Raw genomic sequence first — 17412 nt, 5'->3', positions numbered from 1 at the left:
CATCTTAAACATGCATGATAAATTTACTGTTTGCACATTTTCTTTCCAAACTGAATACTGTAAAAAATGTTCTCTTTACTGGGAAATTCCACAACTCATTTTGAGAAAAGAATAGAAAATAAAGTTTGATGTTTCTGGTGCACCAACTGGTAGTCTGAAGGAAAAGGTTTGATTAAAGAAAATGTAGGCGTCAACATGTGAGCAAAATTGTTCAAAGCTTTTAGATGCTTTGTAACTTCATTTTGGAAAAATAAAGAGAAATCTTGTTGCTTCAAGTGAAGTGCTGGAAAAATCACTAATACTTGTAAAGGGAAAATTCTTAAGTCACCTGGTTTCTACAAATCTTCTGTCTTCTCTGCAAGCTGAAATTTTTAAACAGGTGAATATTTCCTGCAGGAATTCCTGATCATTCTGCTTGCTTCTTAATCCTCATCTACTTTAATATCTTATTTTAGGCAATTTTTTCCCATTGTTTTTATATTTTTCCAAGGCCTTTCAAATTATATATGCCCGTTTCTCTCACAGCCAAACAGCAAGGCATATGTGTTGTATTTATAAATTATTGTAGAACAGTTCTAAGTCCAGATGTCCAACAGTGAAATTATCTTGGCTTGTATACTGAAAACAAAATCTTTCTGACAAAAGGCAGCTTATCTTTCTGCTAAGTTTGTTTCCTTTGAAGTTTAGTTTCCTACTTTTCTTTGTAAGTTTGAAATCAACAGAACAAGTTTGATGTGAGCAAGTTGAATTTACAATTCAACAGTTGTTTATTTTATGATCACGTTTTTGTAGACTCCCAGGAACTCTTCTGTGTGTATGTATAGTATGATAAATCTGTGGCAGTGACTTTAGAACGAGGCCTTTGTATGCACCTGTGTGCAACAGCAAAACAGATTGACAGCTTTTGCCTTTTGCTTAACTGCTCTGTTAAGCTGTATTTCCATCCTTAAGGCCCAGAGGTATTTAAGTTTAAAGTCTTTGCAAAGTGTTTTCAATGAAGCCCAAATCAAAGTGCATGAAGTGATTATCCTTGTCAGGATGGAGCAAATACTCCTTGAGGATGGCTGGTTAAAGTTGTTTTTTGTTTGTTACTTACATGGATAAAGATTTTTTTTTTGGTGGTACTTAACTGCTTCCCTAAAAAACTCCACCCAAAACAACTACCACCATGCACAGAAAGAACCAAGCAATGACAAAAAACCTCAACGAAACAACACTCAGCAAAAAGCTGTAGACTTTGCTAACAAAATTTTTTCTCTTCAGAACCGGAAAAAACCTCAAACAAATGGTGTCTTTACCCTCAATACATGTTTCTTTTAATGTAAAACCTTTTGTGGTGCTCTAGCCAGAGAATTTACCACCTGTTTTGGAAGAAGTTCTCAACACTGATTTGCAGATTTGCTTTATTTTCCTCTCCTGTGGGTTTTCTTTGTGTGAGAGATATTCCCTCCACCCCCCAAATTGTTTTCAGTGTATGCTGGAGAAAAAGGAGGAATGGATTTTTTTACTAAGTTAATCTAATACTATCCATATGAAAGGAGAAAACACCTGTTTTTCTTCCAGAACAATTGCATGGAACCTGGTGGCCAGTTATTATGAGGAGCTGCCCTTTGGTCGATGCGCGTTAATGACAGCACAGGAGCCGTGGAGTGGCCACTATAAAGTTGAATCTCCTATCTGGATTACAGGTGAAAATCTTGCAGTTATAAGTTGGTGATCTGGCACCAAACATCACTGTATTTTCCGAGGCCTTTATTTATTTAGTGGTTTTATGTGGAGTATTTTTTGTACCAAATTGAGGTAGATTTGTGGAAAGTTTTGTGAATACATTAAGAAAGAAGAAAATAATCTCATTTCAATAGAAAGTGGAAAGATATAATTGTAAGGGAAATATTTATACTTGAACTTTAGTTGTATCAGAAAGAAATAAGCTACTGCCTTTCTAGCTGTTACTATTGAAATATTTGGATCTGATGTGCCCATAAAGGTTAATGTGCTTTCCTATTTCCTTTCCCTTTTTATTTTTAATCTTTGAGTATCAATCAATTCCATTTGGTACTTCTCAGTTTGCAAAAGTGGAACAAAGAACCTCTGTATTCTTTTCCTGCTTGACGTTCTTGGCTTGTGTAAATCAGCATTTCCTTGAGCCTGGGAAAGGGAAGCATGTTCCTGTAGTGTCTGTGGACACACAAATTCACTGCTTTGTAGTCCTGTAATATTTTACTGTCTGTGCTGCGGTTCTATAGAGTAACCATGCAGTGCCATGAAGGAAGAACAAGACAAGGGTTTTAATTTTTGTTCTTCTGCTAGTTATCTATGTTTGTAAAAGCATTAAAGCAAAACTGGCCACAGTTTCCCATGAATAGAGCAGCTGAGCAGTTGTTCCTGTGTCCATGTTGCTCAGGATTTTCATGATCTGGGTCATATTCTTCTTTGATAGTTTCACTTACTTTCTGAAAACCCTACTTATTTAGTTATACCTCATGAAGTTGCCCATCTGTTCTTTCCCTGCCATTTATTTGTTAAAAAAGAAATGTTTATTTTATTTAAAGAAAAAAAAAGACTTGGGAAAATCTAAACTGTGATGGATATTCAAATTGAATGGACATGATTACTGTGTATTGTTTGTGCTTAATGTCTAAATAATTGCTATCACTTTAACTCTTTTGTCTGCCACAGCATTGATATTTTTGATTTTCCCATAGTATAATTCTCTAATCTTTCCTCTTATATAGGTAAATTTTGTTTTGGAAGTTCTATTACTTTCTTCTCTGAATAAGGTTTCAATTTTGTCAGCATGTATGGGAGAGAAATTTAGTAAAGCCTAAAAATGTTACCATTTCTATTAATTTCTATTAATTAATTATTGTATTCTAATTTTTGTCTCAGCACACACCACACAGTTCACTCAGCCAGGCTGGTCATACTTGCAAGTGGATGGACACTTAGAAGGAGGTGGCAGTTTTGTAGCTCTGACAGATGGCCTAGGGAACCTTACCATCATCATTGAAACTATGGTATGTGCATCAGCCATTCCAGTGGACTGGAAAAGTTACAGGAGGTGTTTTGTTATGAAGAACCTGTCTTGATTTACGTAGTTTGGTATCTGAGAATGTTCTTTGATACTTGTAGCTTTATTAGTGAGTTCACTAGAGGCTGTTTTTTCTATCTGAACTTAAAATACCTTGTTGAGACTTCCTGGAGGCCAATATATATACCAGCTTTGTCTTTTTATTACACATTAGCTTTAATTGGATGACACACTGAGAGGAAGTTATATCATGTGCTTTCTTAAAATCTGTATTCAGAATAAAATGATTAAACTACTGCAATTGCAGCTATTAAGATAACAGTGAAATAAATTATTGCTCTTTTAATTTCAATTCTGTGCTGTAGGTTTTTCATGAATGTTGCCATGTGTTGCATTCCAGTAATGCATGTCTCTTCTGTTACATTTGTTTTTTTTCTTCAGAGTCATAATCACTCTAAATGTATCAGGCCTCCATTGCCAAATTTCAATGTTGTACCTCAGAGAGCAACTTTCTACCTCAGAGGGTCATTTGTAAGTACATCTTGAATACATTTGATCAGCCCTGTAAAATGAATTGCCATTCATAATCAAATACATGCAAGTCAGTATCACAGGTTGCAATGTCATAACTGAAATTGTAGAATTGCTGCCTCTCACTCTAATCATTTGTATATTGAAGAAGAAATTTAATGGGACAGAAATGCAAGTAAAATTTTGTTTAGAATATATTCCAAGGCTGTATGCTCTGACATGCTGACATAGTTTGTTGGGCTGACACAGCCATGCCTTTTCTAGTTATCAGTTGATTTTCAGGGGAATAGCTGTAGTTGATTTTGTATTGTAGGTTTTATTGCATCCTGTGAAGAGATAGTCTGAGACTCTCCCAGTTGTTAATTTGTTTATTCTATTTTTTAATTTCACTAAAGTATATTTCCCTCTGAAATGTGAACAATACTTTCACAGTGTAAACTGGAGGGAATCATTGTTTGTTGATTTAGATGATTCCTTCATCTAAATCATTGTTTGTTGATTTAGATGATTCCTTCCTTACTTTCACAGTGTAAACTGGAGGGAATCATTGTTTGTTGATTTAGATGATTCCTTCATCTAAATCATTGTTTGTTGATTTAGATGATTCCTTCCTTACTTTCACAGTGTAAACTGGAGGGAATCATTGTTTGTTGATTTAGATGATTCCTTCTCAGAACTTGACTGTTACTTATTTAGAATTTGATTGTGATTTTTTTGGCAGCAATAATTTCCTTTAGGAGGAGATAATTTGGATGATACTTTTGACAATAAAAGGAAAAGTAGCTTAGTGTCAGTAGTTCACTTAGGAAAAGTAGCTGAGTGTCAATTTGGATACACAGCTCCCTTTTAGGGAAGTATTAGATGGCTTATCCAAGTCAAGCTCTAGGTTGCTTGCTTTGTTGTTGAGGTTGGTAACTGAAAAGAAATTATAGGGGTTAGGTGTGATCAAAATCTGATACTAATATAGTTGATATGCAGAATTGAGTATTGCAGAAGGCTGGAGACATGTAAGCAAAGAACTTTGCTCAAAAATTAAAATCAAAGAACTAGCATTAGACTGAAGGCCTCATAAAAGTGAAACTTGTGGGATATTATTTGTCTGGTTACTTCTCGAAGAGAGCTTGTATCCAAAGTGTATTTTTGGTGATAGAGAAGCTAAAGATGGTGTCTGTGTTTGCAGTGCTGTCTGTCTTTATAAGCAACATTAGGGCCTGTTAGGGCATTGCCTTATTGATGTATAATCTATAAAAATGTAAGGCATGTGTAATGATTAGCTGAGTAAAGTTGTGACTCTAATGTGATCAACAGCTTTAAAGTAACAAAAATTAGACACCCATAGAGGACTGGTATTTCTCAAGTTGAATATTCAAGGTTGTTTATTTTGCTGTTGTTGTGTTTTAAATTGTATGGTGTGTTCCATTGTAGTATATGGTGCAAACTCTTCAAGTGTGGCATTCTAGACTTGATTTTGAATCTGGAAATTCCAGCCTTTTCCAGCAACTCCATCCTTTACGGGTAAGTTGATCAGTTTTAATTATCAGTCCCTCTGCAGTTTCAGGTGTGTCTTCCCTCTTTGGTGAAACTCCTCAATTTCATGCTTAAGCTGCATATTTAGAGTGTGTTTTAAGGCTGTTTGACTGCAGTTTTACTGGCTGTGTACAAGTGTACCTGGAGGTAATAACAAGTTTGGGGAAAAGGAGTTTTAAAAATACCCCAGAGATATTAATGCTGAGGCAAGAAGATGGGAATTTTGACTTAAATCTGGACTTCAGAGGATCTTGACTTCAGGAGCTTGGGTATTTTGTCAGTTAGTTGTTAACTTTTGCAGCTTGAGCTTTCTTCAATTCCAGGTATGGAGGGGAAGATTTTCTTTAGATCTGGACGTGGATGAAGTCTACACTTTAACCACACTCAAGACTGGATGGAAATGTGGTTACCCAGAGCCGCCTCCTCCCCAGCCCTTCCCTTCCATTTACAGTGACGATTTCAATATACGTAAGCCAGAATTCTCTTATCCAATTCTCCATTCACACAGAGATATAATTGTAATGTAGGAAGGCAGTAAGTTATGTTATTTGAATCATCTACATGAGGTAGCCTGAAGATCTATTTTGTTTTTGTTCATTTATACCTGTTTTTCCAAAAACTTACACCTGTATGAGTGTACACCTTACTCTTGCAATGAGATGTGTTTAATTTAATGTCTTACCTGGTGTTCATGTGTTTGCAAAACCGGTGTCAGCTTAAAAACTTCCATTTGGGGGCTGCAAGTCAAAAATCTGGAGAAAATTTTAAGTGATAAATTTCTGAAAACAAGCACACCGAAGAAAAATAGTGTTTTAGAGTTGATGTGTATTTTATTTTCTGAACAGGTAATCCACCTTTCAGTGAAGCCCCAAACTTTGCAGATCAGACAGGTGTGTTTGAATACTTTGTAAATGCTTCTGACCCAGGAGATCATGTGTTCACGCTCCGCCAGGTCGTGGTTCAGCGGCCCATCACTTGGGTTTCTGATGCAGACCAGACCATCAGTGTCATAGGAAATTTTAAGTGGTATGTAAATACTATTTTGTAGTGACATTTGGGGAATGTTCTACTCACCAGTGCTAGTAATGATCAATTAATTTGTCTCAAGCCTCATTTCTCTTGGACAGAGGGCTTTTGCTTTTGCCTTCAGATTCTCTGTAGACATGTAAGAATGATGATTCAGGCACTTCTAAAAGTCATTGAGCCCTGCTCAGGCCAAAGGTCAGCTGTATAAATGACTCCTAGAGGATGGGGATTCAACCACATTTCATGATTGTTTAGCCTAATGCTATACTGTCTTAGAATGGTTTTTTTTTTTTTTTTTTTTGCTTATGTCCTTCTGGGCGTATTTGTTCAAGCTAATTTTTTACACTAATAGCATACTAGAAACATCAATATGTGCCCTGAGTTTCTTTTTTCTTAAATTGGACCAAGAAGGAGATTAATTTTGAATTACAGTATTTTGAGTTATTTGTTAGGAGTTTGATCAGTCTCGTAACTCTCAGACTATTTCATTTATAATTCAATTGTATTTGTTGCAGACTGCCATCTTCTGAGCAGTTCCTAGAATTGTGTGGATTTGATGCCAATCCTGCTTCAACCACTTCTATTTCCGTTGAAAGTAACTGAGGTTTACTGCATAGATTAAACTATGGTTAAAATTGTAATTCTTTCTAGGAGCTAAAAAATTGCTAGGAGCTGCAATGATGGTAATTCAGGATCAAGCAGCATATTTTAGAATAATGTTTATTTAAAATTAATAAGCACTTGGGAAAGAGCCTGTTAACTAATTATGATTTTAATAATAGTAATAAACTTCATGCTTCATGCTAAAAACTTTCTCTTCTGCTTAGAGGCCTAGCCTAAATTCTTTTGATACATTTTTAAAAATAGCAGTTTTGTCAGGTTTTTTTTCACTTTAATTAGATCATTGATCTGGCAAATGCTTTTTCAGAACTTGCTTCACACTTCTAGTTTCAGGCCTGGAGATGTGATTGAATCACTTTGATCCAAAGCCTGGAAGAACACCACCCTCTTGTACTTAGAAGTTGTTCTTCAGTTATCTGATGTTTGCTTTTGCAGCCCTCTGTTAGGAAAGGTCTCATATTTTCCCTATAAGCAACTTTCCCTCATTGAGTAAATTATATTCAGTGATTCCTATAACAGCTACATAGGACATTTTTTTAAATTACTATACTCAGATTCCTAAAACTTCTATTATTTTGTTTTAGTTCAGTTTCTTTCTGAGTCTTCATCTTGCTTTCAAAACCAAGCTTGCTTCCTGAATATTCAGTTTGTTATTCAAGTTTTACTAGTCAGTAGCTTTTTATAATGCTAGTCCTCAATTTCAGGCCCTCAAGTTTGTTTGCTTCATCCTCTGTTTAAGACTCAACTTGTCCCAGGCAGATATTTTCAACAATGAACACCTGCTATTGAAATTCTGAGCCAATCTTGCATTAAATTTCTCTGTAGGATGATACTTTACATCAGTTGTTGGTGGAAATTTATCATGATTCAATTTCAGGATTGTTTGGATTTTAAGCTTGTGTGTGTGAAACCTTTTTGCTCTCTTACTGTGAATTTGTTAGTGTTTTTCTCTGATGGTTTTATTGAACCTGGATATATTCTGAAAGTATTACTATGTAATTATTGCTATATTGCCTTGAGTCTCTTTATAATGGCTTAAGGCAAATGTGGGGGTCTCTTTTTTGATAAATGGGAAGGGAAGAAAGTAATCTTTTTTGTGTAATGACTATATATTCAGGAATCTGGAGCATTACATTAGAATGAAAACTCAGAATGAAACTCTGTTAGAAGTGAGAACAAAAGTTGCTAGAATAGATATTCTCCAATTCAGTAATCAGCTGAGCTGCTGTCACAGAGAGTCTTTTCACATTCTGTAAATAATTATAGATAATTATTACTTAAGTAAGTGACCTTGTGGCTGTATCTGTGTTACAAGTGCTTTCAGATGTGGGATGTAGATCCATTAATAGAGGGAAAGAGTTTTTATGGTTAAGAGCCTTGTAGTGCAGCTCTGAGGAGGAGGAAGTTGTGTAAATTTTCTGGGTGCTTTTTGATGGTTCTGTTTGATTACTTTGCTTTACAGCTCTCATTGCATGCATAACACGGTGCTTTACTGTTGAGCTGGAGTATAATCTCAGGAAATCAAATAATTTCTAATACTGCCTATTCAAAAGAATGGATTCCTTCCTTGTTAAAACACTTATTTTCTCTTACAGGGTAAACATGACAGTCACTTGTGACATCTACATAGAAAAACCTCGTGATGGAGGAGTGTTTATTGCAGGAAGAGTTGACAATGGTGGGATATATGTGAGAGATTCCAAAGGAGTTTTCTTCTGGGTTTTTGCAGATGGCACCTACAGAGTCACTAGTGACCTAGGTAAGCAGTTCTTTGCAAAAGGGCATGCTGGCATATGGACATGTAATTTTGATAACTTTGATAAAAATAGGTAACATTCAGATTTTTTAGTTAATTTGTCATTACTATGAATTTAACCTATTGGTTCTAATGATGGCCACATTTCATATGTGGAGAAAGTATCTGAAGCCCATTTCTCAGGCTCAGCTTTCTGGAGTTTTTGTTTTTTCACTGACAATGTCTGCTTTACAGTAGAAAATATGAACTATTTTGCTTTTAAAAATACTCTGATACAATATTAATTAAAGAAAGATTTGACCTGTATTCTTAAACTATGCATGAGGAAAATCCTGATTGACATGAAATGGCTTTTCTTAGAGAGCAGTTCAAGTCACTGTACTTACATCTGGCTAAAGTGATGATCATGAGTGGCCTCCTGTTTCCTCAAATGATGCATCCTCCTGTTAGTGTAGCTCAATGGAGTGAGCACGTTCTATTTGTGATGTTAACATTCCTGTGTGTTCATCTGTACAGCACTTGGCAGGCACTGGCCTATTTAGTTGTTTAAATGCATTTCCTATCACTTCAGGAATATGAATTAAAATTTTCAATAGTTTATGGTGAGTAAAATGTAGCTTCTAGATCTACAATATATCTGACAAGATATATTTTTTGTGTGTGTGTCTGTGTTCCTTTCCACTTCTACCATAGACAGTTAGAATAACAAAGGTTTTACATAGCTTCCCTTGAAATATCAGTGCTCCCTGGTGAAACTTTGCAATGTATAATTCTATAAAAACTGAAGTCTCAGCTGTATGGAAATACTTACTTGTGCTTAGGATCGACTCAATTTTTTATTTGTAATAAGACCTAACAACATTACCTGATTAGTTTCTCAGGCTGTCAGAAGTAATTTTTCCTAGATGAAATGAGTGGATTTTGATCAACCACCTGATTATTTCAAGCTGAGACCTGTTACACAAGATGACAATTTTTTCTGTACAGCTATTTTCAGTCGTCTTTACATTTTTCTACAAGGGAGTTTGAATGTTAAATTATGTTTCAGTAAAAACTGTCTACTGAATAAATGAAGACTTGTAGCACTTAATTTTTTTCAGGTCTTCGTCTTCCCTCCAGGTGTCATTCACACCCCATTTTTGCTTAGCTTAAATTTTGGGTAGAGCTAAGCAACATGATAGTGTGGCAACAGAAACCCTGTGATTTAAAATAGTTACAAGCAATAAATAAACAAGAAGATCTATAGAATGAGCAGAGCAATAGCTACTGTCACACTTTGTGAACCTGTACTCTCCATAGAGTGAATCCTCCTCTTATGCCAAATTGCCAAGAGCATTGAGGATTTCAGTGAGAAAGCAGTTCTGGCAAAACAGGAGAATGTACTGATAGTGCAGAGTCTGGGTTTGCATATTAAGCCTTCCATGCTGCAACTGAAATTGGTAAAATGTCAATCCTGAACACTTTTGAAAAATAGATATTATTATCCTTTTGCTGGCTTGGAATTTATCAGTTTCAGCAATGAGCTGAAGTAACACTTTGCTAACTTAAGCATGTTTTTCAGCTGGAAAAGAAATATTAATGAAAGGACTTGCTGGTGTTCGGGATAATGCATGGCACACACTCACTCTCAACATTCAGGTAAGGACACAGGAAAAAAGCTGGAAAAGTAGTTATGAAACTTCCAGTCCTAAATAGTTTAGACCAAGCTGTGCTGTACTATTGATGGTGTACTTGTATTAGTTTACCCTATCAAAACCAGAAACAGCATCTGTTACATTGAATCAATATTAAAATGCCATACTAAATTCTGCTGCCTGTATTGTAAAAGAGATCTTGAGACTCTGTAGAAGGTATGGGAAATAACTGGAAAGCTGAATGGAAAGCTGGAGGTCGAAGGGTCAGAGAGGCAAGTCTCTTATTTAATCTGATGGAAAGATGATGGCCTGGCTTCCTGTTCTTAGGACAGTCAGTAAAATACTAAGGTAGCCTGTGTTACAAATCTGTCTCCCACCAGTTCCCTTTGCAGACTAAGGCCTTGTATGTGGAGCTAATAAAGGACTGGAAGACTCAGATAAGCTGAGTTCCTTCTCTACTGTCTTGGAAGAGCACAGGCATTGTGTTACTTATAAATAGGCTGCAGTTAATGAGAAGCCTGTCTGAATTCTTTTCTTTCCCTCCCACTTCACCTTTTTTAACCATAATGACTTGGGGAGGAAAGCAGCCCCAAACTGTACTTTAAATATCCCTGTGTGCTTTGATGGGTGTCATTGGTACAAGTACCTAAAAGGCTTTAAGTTCCTCTTCTGAGTGCCTAGTCCCTTTGTCTAATGTAACCTTTGCAACTCCAGCTGTCTGGAAATGTGGGGAATCTTGGCTGGGGATTTTTACTACTGAAGGTAACTTAAAATTATGCACCAAGCCCCTCATGCTAGAATGCCACTGAGTATAAGAAGCTGGTTTTTGTCTCTTGTACTGTCACATTGGAGACAAAGGGACACTTGCCCCTAAGGCATTCACTGAAATGGATGTAGTTTAGTTATGGCTTTGGTACACTTACATTTATGACAATGGTTGCCATCTGTAAAATGGGCCAAAACATTTGGTTACTGAAGATGAACCTTAATCACTTAAAACAGTGTGGGTAATTTTAAAACGACAATGCTTCAGACTTCCATCTACGTTATTAAATATTTTGTATCTCTTATGGCTTGATGCAGCATACTGTGTCTTTTTACAGAGCCATCTTTAAATAATTCTCACACTGACTCCTTGAAAGACATTCTTTGCTTTTACCTGTGTCTATAATTGTCTTTCAGATTAAGAAATGCAAGTAAACTGAAGCACTTTTTTCTAAATACTGTTACTGCTGTTAAGTGGAACACACAAAAGATTAATTGTAATTTTTCTTGAAAATGTTTTAATTTTGTGTCTTGAAGTGGCTTGAGTGATACTTGAAAGTTCTCCTGTCTCCTCTTTATTTCAGCTTGATTGCTAAATTACATCTTTCTTTACTTTTGACTTTTGCCTCATTCTGCAGAAGCAGTGCCAAGTGTATCATAGCACCTTAAGAAAGTTGGGCTGTTTTGAAAGAGTCTGATATAAGGAAGAGGAAAACCAGTTTACACTTCAGGTTCTACACTGAGTTAGCAAAGCTGTGAGTAGGAGAAGAGGAGCCTTTAATGTATTCACTGTAAAGGAATACATTATATAGGAATATATTCCACAGAGCTGATAGACACCAGAGGATTCTATACAATATTTAGATGCATCTCTGCATGAAAAATATGTGAAATGTAGTTGAAAGGTGACTTGACATCCTTCTGCTTTGTCTAATCTCCCATGTGAACAGGCTCAGTGTCTACACAGACCTTGGATTTTACAAAGCTAACATTTTCCTTTTTTTGACAGGGCAACTCAGCCTCAGGACTGTTGAATGGTTATCCTCTCTGGGAGAATGTCACCATTTCCAAACCGGGGAACGGCTGGGCTGCCCTCGGAACTCGCTCCTTTGAGTTTGCACAGTTTGACAACTTTCACATTGAAGCTTGCTGAGGTGGCTTTGGCATTTGGAGAACCTGGTTCTCATGTTACTTTGTGTAAGAGCCAAGACAAACTGGAGAGCTGAGGGCTAACTGTGATTGATCTCTTGGCAAAGAGTCTGGATTCAGTCCGTGGTAATTGTTTAAAGTTTACTTGAGTAGATATCAACATGATTGTAGCTTTATCCCCTATTGCTGTGGGATTTTTGCCCTTCAGTTTTTGGGGGCAAATTTTAGTTCAAGGTAACGATGAAAACAAATTCTTGGATTTAAATATCTTTTAATAACAACATCTTAACTTACCAGCTCACTTCTAAGATAACTTTAGAAATTAACAGACGACAGATTCATCCTAAGCTGCATTTTTTAGCACTTCCTCTATTACGTCCATTGCTTTCACTGTGAAAGAAAGAATTAAATGCCAGTAAGCCTTATGAGCCAGTGGGCTCTGTGCTTTTGTAGGTCCATCATTCTCAAATTTCATTTGGATAAAGTACCTAGATTTCCTATAGTAAAAAAAGATGTTTTGTCTGTTTTTTTGCTACAGTCTGTGACTAGACATTGCAGTTCTCCAAATGCATTTGATTACATCTTTCAACTTTCATTGCCAGCCCTAAAATATATCCTATTTTCAGTGGAATGGAAATGTGCCTTATGACTGATCAGGGAGTGCAGCATGTGGCTTACTTCTAATCTACCTCCTCTTTCCACTGAAAGGGTTGAAATGGATGAAAAGATACCATAGCTTACAGTTTGTTGATGATAATATTGTGGGGTTTTTTGCATAGCACAAAGAGTAAAAACATTGCATCATGGGTATTTCCATGTCAGGTCACATGTGGAAACTGGCCTTTTGTTCCTAGAAACTTGGGCAAACATCTCTCTCTTTTGATAGATTTAGAGCTTTGAATAGAAAATAATTAAAGCCTAACAATGATATTTAGCTTATTATATTACTGTGGCACAAAGGAGATATGGATACTATCACTTCCTGGTATAAAAGAAATTTTAAAAAAAGTGGTCTTTGCCTTTAATGGTTTTCAAACTGATTAAAAGGTAAATAGCAGTTGGTGGACAGAGGGAATTGTTCAGTGTGCCAAGCAGTGGTAATGACACAAGGGTATTTGTTTTTAAACTTTTCCTAGGTATCATGGAGTGAAATTCAGAGGATAATTCAGATCTTTGGGAATGGAGGGATTCTATTTAGCTGTTGCTTCATTTTATTTTTTCCCCCAAGTTACTGTATTATAAAAAAAGCAATTAATTGAGAACATGAGGTACTGAATGGGTTTTTCTTCACTGCATTTGCAGTTCAATTGGCTCCAGAGTTTTTCCTGTTTGTTGTTGGCCAGTTTGAAGGAAGATGATACCCATTGTCTTAATGAAATGTACTTCCTGTGTCCATCTACTTTTCACATTCACATCCTGTTTAATTGACAAGCAAGTTGTTCCACATACCTGATTAGGCTCTAATAGCTGTATGAGGCCATTTGTAGCAGGCAACATCTGGAGAAAAAGGTTTTCAGTGTACTTTGATTTATAGAGATTATTCTTCTGATCCCCTTTATTTTGAAGGCTGATTCCAATAATTGTTAACTTCAGTCTTTGAAGTTGTCATCTAATATAAAGTTAATGTTATACAAATCATTCCTGGAAAATTTTTATAAAGTTGATTTTCCATTTTCATTTTTGGGGAATTGTTTTAAAAATTCTGTCTCTAGTAAGTAAAAATGTTGTGTCTTTTAGCTGTTATATTGATACTGCTTATTCATACTTGGAAATTTCATACATGCCAGTAACCTTCAAAAATGGTTTAAACCACTAAACTTTAAAACTCTAGTAGAAGACTTCCATATGCTAAGTAACTGTTTACTTAAGTGGGTGAAAAATGAAAGGCAATTTTCCATGTAATTTTCAAGTATGGATGAAGATCTGTTCATTGCTTGCCTGATTTCCTAAGGAATGTCACTGGTCACTCCACATGTGAAAGAATCTGATTTTAGGTCTTCATATTCAGGTAATATGAGTATAATAACCTCAGAATAAATTATTTTAGCTCTGATGGATTTCTGTAGTTGGATGCTTCTTGGAGACTTCCTGGTATCTTCTGTGGCTGCAAGCAGAGAGATCAGCAATGATGCTGTTATTCCAAAGGAGCTGTCCATTTTTTTAACTTTCTGATGCACTACTGTAATACACTGTATTGTTATATTGTGTACTAAGCACCATGTATTTTATCACTGGAAATGTTGATTTTTTTCCCCTAATCTTAATTTACAATGTTGGAGGATTAAAGTGTTATGAACAGAGTAAGTGATTTAATGGTGACATAATGTTATTCATCTTTATATGTCTGTAATTCTTCACCCTTCAGTAGACTGTAATATGTTTGGCAATAACAAGCTGTTGGGTTTTTCACTGAGGGTGGATTTATGTTGTTGATTATAAATGCTAATCATTCCAAATGGACAAATAAAACACTTAAAAACGCTTTATTTGTGCAGGATGCTTCTGTAAAATGGGTCTTGTTTTTCTCCAGCAAGAAAGCTGACAATTTTTTCATTGTGATATCTGATAAATAGGCTTGACATTAACTTGATTGGATTGCAGAGTATAGCCAACCATTCCTTATTAAAAATATCTCAAAATCCATATTCATTAGGACTTGTGCTATTGATAAAATGATTTTCTTATAGCATTCAATATACATTTTGCTTCTTTCTGGTTTTTTGATTTGGATTTTTTTTTTAATTTAGTGAAGGGAATTAAATTGTATTTGAGGACCAGTGATGCAAAACTGCTGAATACTAAGGTCATGTGAGATTTAGCTGAAAGTCAGTTTCTAGGTTTGGAAACAGACAGTGTTGTACTTCTGTAGTTTAAAGGCTTCTTTTTTTTGAATATCCTTTTGAATCTGTCTTCAAACACATTATTTTATCTTTAAGATAAACTTAAACTTTAGGGTTTGATTTTACACAGAAGGGAGAAATTCCAGCGAGCTAGGTATGTTTCCCAGTCCATTGTGCCAGTAGATATGGCTTACCCTGGAATTATTGCCTTCCAGTAACTGGCTATGTGCTGCCACCTACACAAACACTGCATCAAAATCAATTCTGTCCCTTCTCTGCCACCCCACCTTTGAAATTAGATTTGAGCAGTTCTGGGATTTTCAAACTCATGCAAAACACTAGGACTCCTTTGCTTTAAAATTACAGGAGACTCTTTAGGCTCCTTTTGCAGCTGCCTCCTTGTATCTCGGTATCAAAACTAAATTTCTACTTCCAGATTTGATTTGGAGTGGTAGTGGTTTGCTTTTGCCTTATAGAATCAGTTTTACTGCATCATAGCAGCAGGTTGTTTGTTTTAATTTTATAAATTTTCATTGGTTTACCTGAAGTTTCTATCCAGAGTCCATTTTCTGGAGGGGAGTGGGTATTATGAATTTAACAATCGTAATTATAGCTGTCTTATTTCAGTGATATGGCCAAAGAGGGACAATGCTTGGAGACTTTATTATCCTCTCTTTGATGTTTTGGTATTTTTGTTTGTTTGGTTGATTTTTGTGGGTTTTTGTTTGTGCTTTGTTTGTTTTTAAACCCTTTGTAAGTACTGCATTCATACAAGTCTGGCACATGCTGGGAGTGGCAGACAGGTTGTAGAAACCCTCTAGTTTTGAAGGCTTCCTAGGCTGGCAGTGGAATCATCAGGTAGCTCTTTTAGAATTCTGAGAGTAGTGTACATTGAAAAGTCAGCATGAGCAAATTCCTCTTGCTGTGCTCCTTCCATTTATGCCCAAGTGTTGCTGAAACAATAAGGGTTGTGTTTCTAGAACTTGTGTTCTAAAAAAAGCCCAAAAGGCCACTAGTAATTGAGGAGAGGAAAATGTGTGCTGCAGCAGTGTTGCCAAGCTTTTGCTGTGTGCCAAGATACTTCTCTGTGGTTTTCATAGTGGCTAAGACAAACAACTGTGAAACTCTGGTTTTTCCCTCAAGGAATTATGTTTGGATAAGGTTAGAAACAGACACACAACCCAACACCAGTTTTGTCAGGAGCTCCTGGTAATTTTGCAATGAGTGCATTAAACCTGACTCTTTCTTTTGTGTACCCCAGGCTAAACCTACATGTCTCAGGAAAGCAGAGATGAAAGTATCCTAAAAGTATTTGTTGGAGTGTTGACTTTTAAATTTTTTAAAAATGCCTTTTCTCTTGGTATCAAGTGTACCTGACTGAGTTTGACTTCACTTAGGGCAGGAAAACAGTAATCTTTGGTTTTACTGTGCTCACAGAGGCATTTCAAAGATATTACTGTTGTAGGGGGTGTCTCAGTACAGAATTAACTTCAGGGTATGTAAGAGGAAACTAAACCTAGCGTGTAATGTTATTCTAATGTTATGCAGCTATGGTCTGGGAATCCTTCATGGTCTAAAATGGAGGAGGTAACAACAAAATGACTATTAAAAAAAACAAAAGAGCATCACCAACAAAACCCACCCCAACTGCACACATGTTCCCAAATAGTGCAGGGAAAAGCAAAGAACAATCTGGATTTAACGTGACTTCCTTTGTTCAGTTACTGCTGGAAAGCACAGCCATCTTCCTTACTGTTTCCCATGGACAATGATTCAGTTAAAATGCCTATAGAGAGCACAAGACTTCATTGTTGCTAAAAAGCAAATGTTGTTTAGCTAATTGTAGGCACTGCTGTTTCCCAAAAACAGTGGAATCAGAAAAGGTTAGAAAACATGAGAACAGGTTATGCAGCTGAAAGGCACATCTGTGTGGTGTGACTCAGTCCCTCTCCTGGTTGCAGAAGATTCCTTCCCTGTGAGCATAGCAGCAGAGCTTTATGGAAAATAGAAGACAAATATTTCTCTGTTGCTGCCACGCCCCTTCCAAGTTTTTGGGAAGTTTTTTGTACATTGGCCAATCTGAGATCACTCAGGAGTGACTCTGTAGCCTCTTAGCTTGATTGTATAGTGTTAACAGAGTCATTTGAAAGAGCAGCTGGCAATAGCTAGCAGCAAATCCTGTTAGGGATGTCCATATTCCCTTCTGATGTGATTGCTCCTGTAGTGGGAGCAGTAAATGGTAGTGTTGACTGGCCAGAGATCAGGCAGGTTCTGTGTTGAGCAGAGGTGCACACAAATGGCTCTGTGCAGAGATCTGTAAAGCTTCACTGGGATCCACAGCGTCTCTGGCATGAGCTGCCTATTTCCTGTTCTGTCTAAGATTGCTGTTTAATGGTTCAGCTTATTTTTTTTTCTTGCAGCCAGCTGATACTTTGTCCTAAACCAATTGTTTTGCCAGCATTATACGGGACATGCTCAGTGCAGCAGGGCAGGCCTGTACCTGAAGGAGGAGGCTGAGAATACCCTGTTGAT

At 36.4% G+C, this 17412-nt stretch overlaps 1 protein-coding gene across 2 annotated transcripts in view; it reads left to right on the top strand.

Annotated features, from left to right (window-relative positions):
- The window catches only part of GALC (galactosylceramidase), a 32169-nt gene extending 17544 nt beyond the window's left edge, over positions 1-14625 (top strand). The window contains exons 9-17 of one of the 2 annotated variants that reach the window (XM_054275903.1): positions 1564-1688; positions 2890-3017; positions 3473-3562; positions 4988-5077; positions 5413-5557; positions 5935-6115; positions 8332-8495; positions 10054-10130; positions 11901-14625. In XM_054275903.1, coding sequence (XP_054131878.1) covers positions 1564-1688; positions 2890-3017; positions 3473-3562; positions 4988-5077; positions 5413-5557; positions 5935-6115; positions 8332-8495; positions 10054-10130; positions 11901-12044 — 1144 coding nt within the window. In that variant the 3' untranslated portion in view covers positions 12045-14625. The remainder of the gene's footprint in view (positions 1-1563; positions 1689-2889; positions 3018-3472; positions 3563-4987; positions 5078-5412; positions 5558-5934; positions 6116-8331; positions 8496-10053; positions 10131-11900) is intronic. The other variant, XM_054275904.1, reaches the window with a different exon arrangement.
- Positions 14626-17412: the final 2787 nt, after the last annotated feature.

The sequence above is a fragment of the Melozone crissalis genome, unplaced genomic scaffold (genome assembly GCF_028551555.1).
Source record: "Melozone crissalis strain CALT ecotype California unplaced genomic scaffold, PUWL_Pcris_2 ptg000018l_1, whole genome shotgun sequence".
NCBI classification, from domain to species: domain Eukaryota; kingdom Metazoa; phylum Chordata; class Aves; order Passeriformes; family Passerellidae; genus Melozone; species Melozone crissalis.
This window is presented reverse-complemented; position numbering and strand designations above follow the sequence as displayed.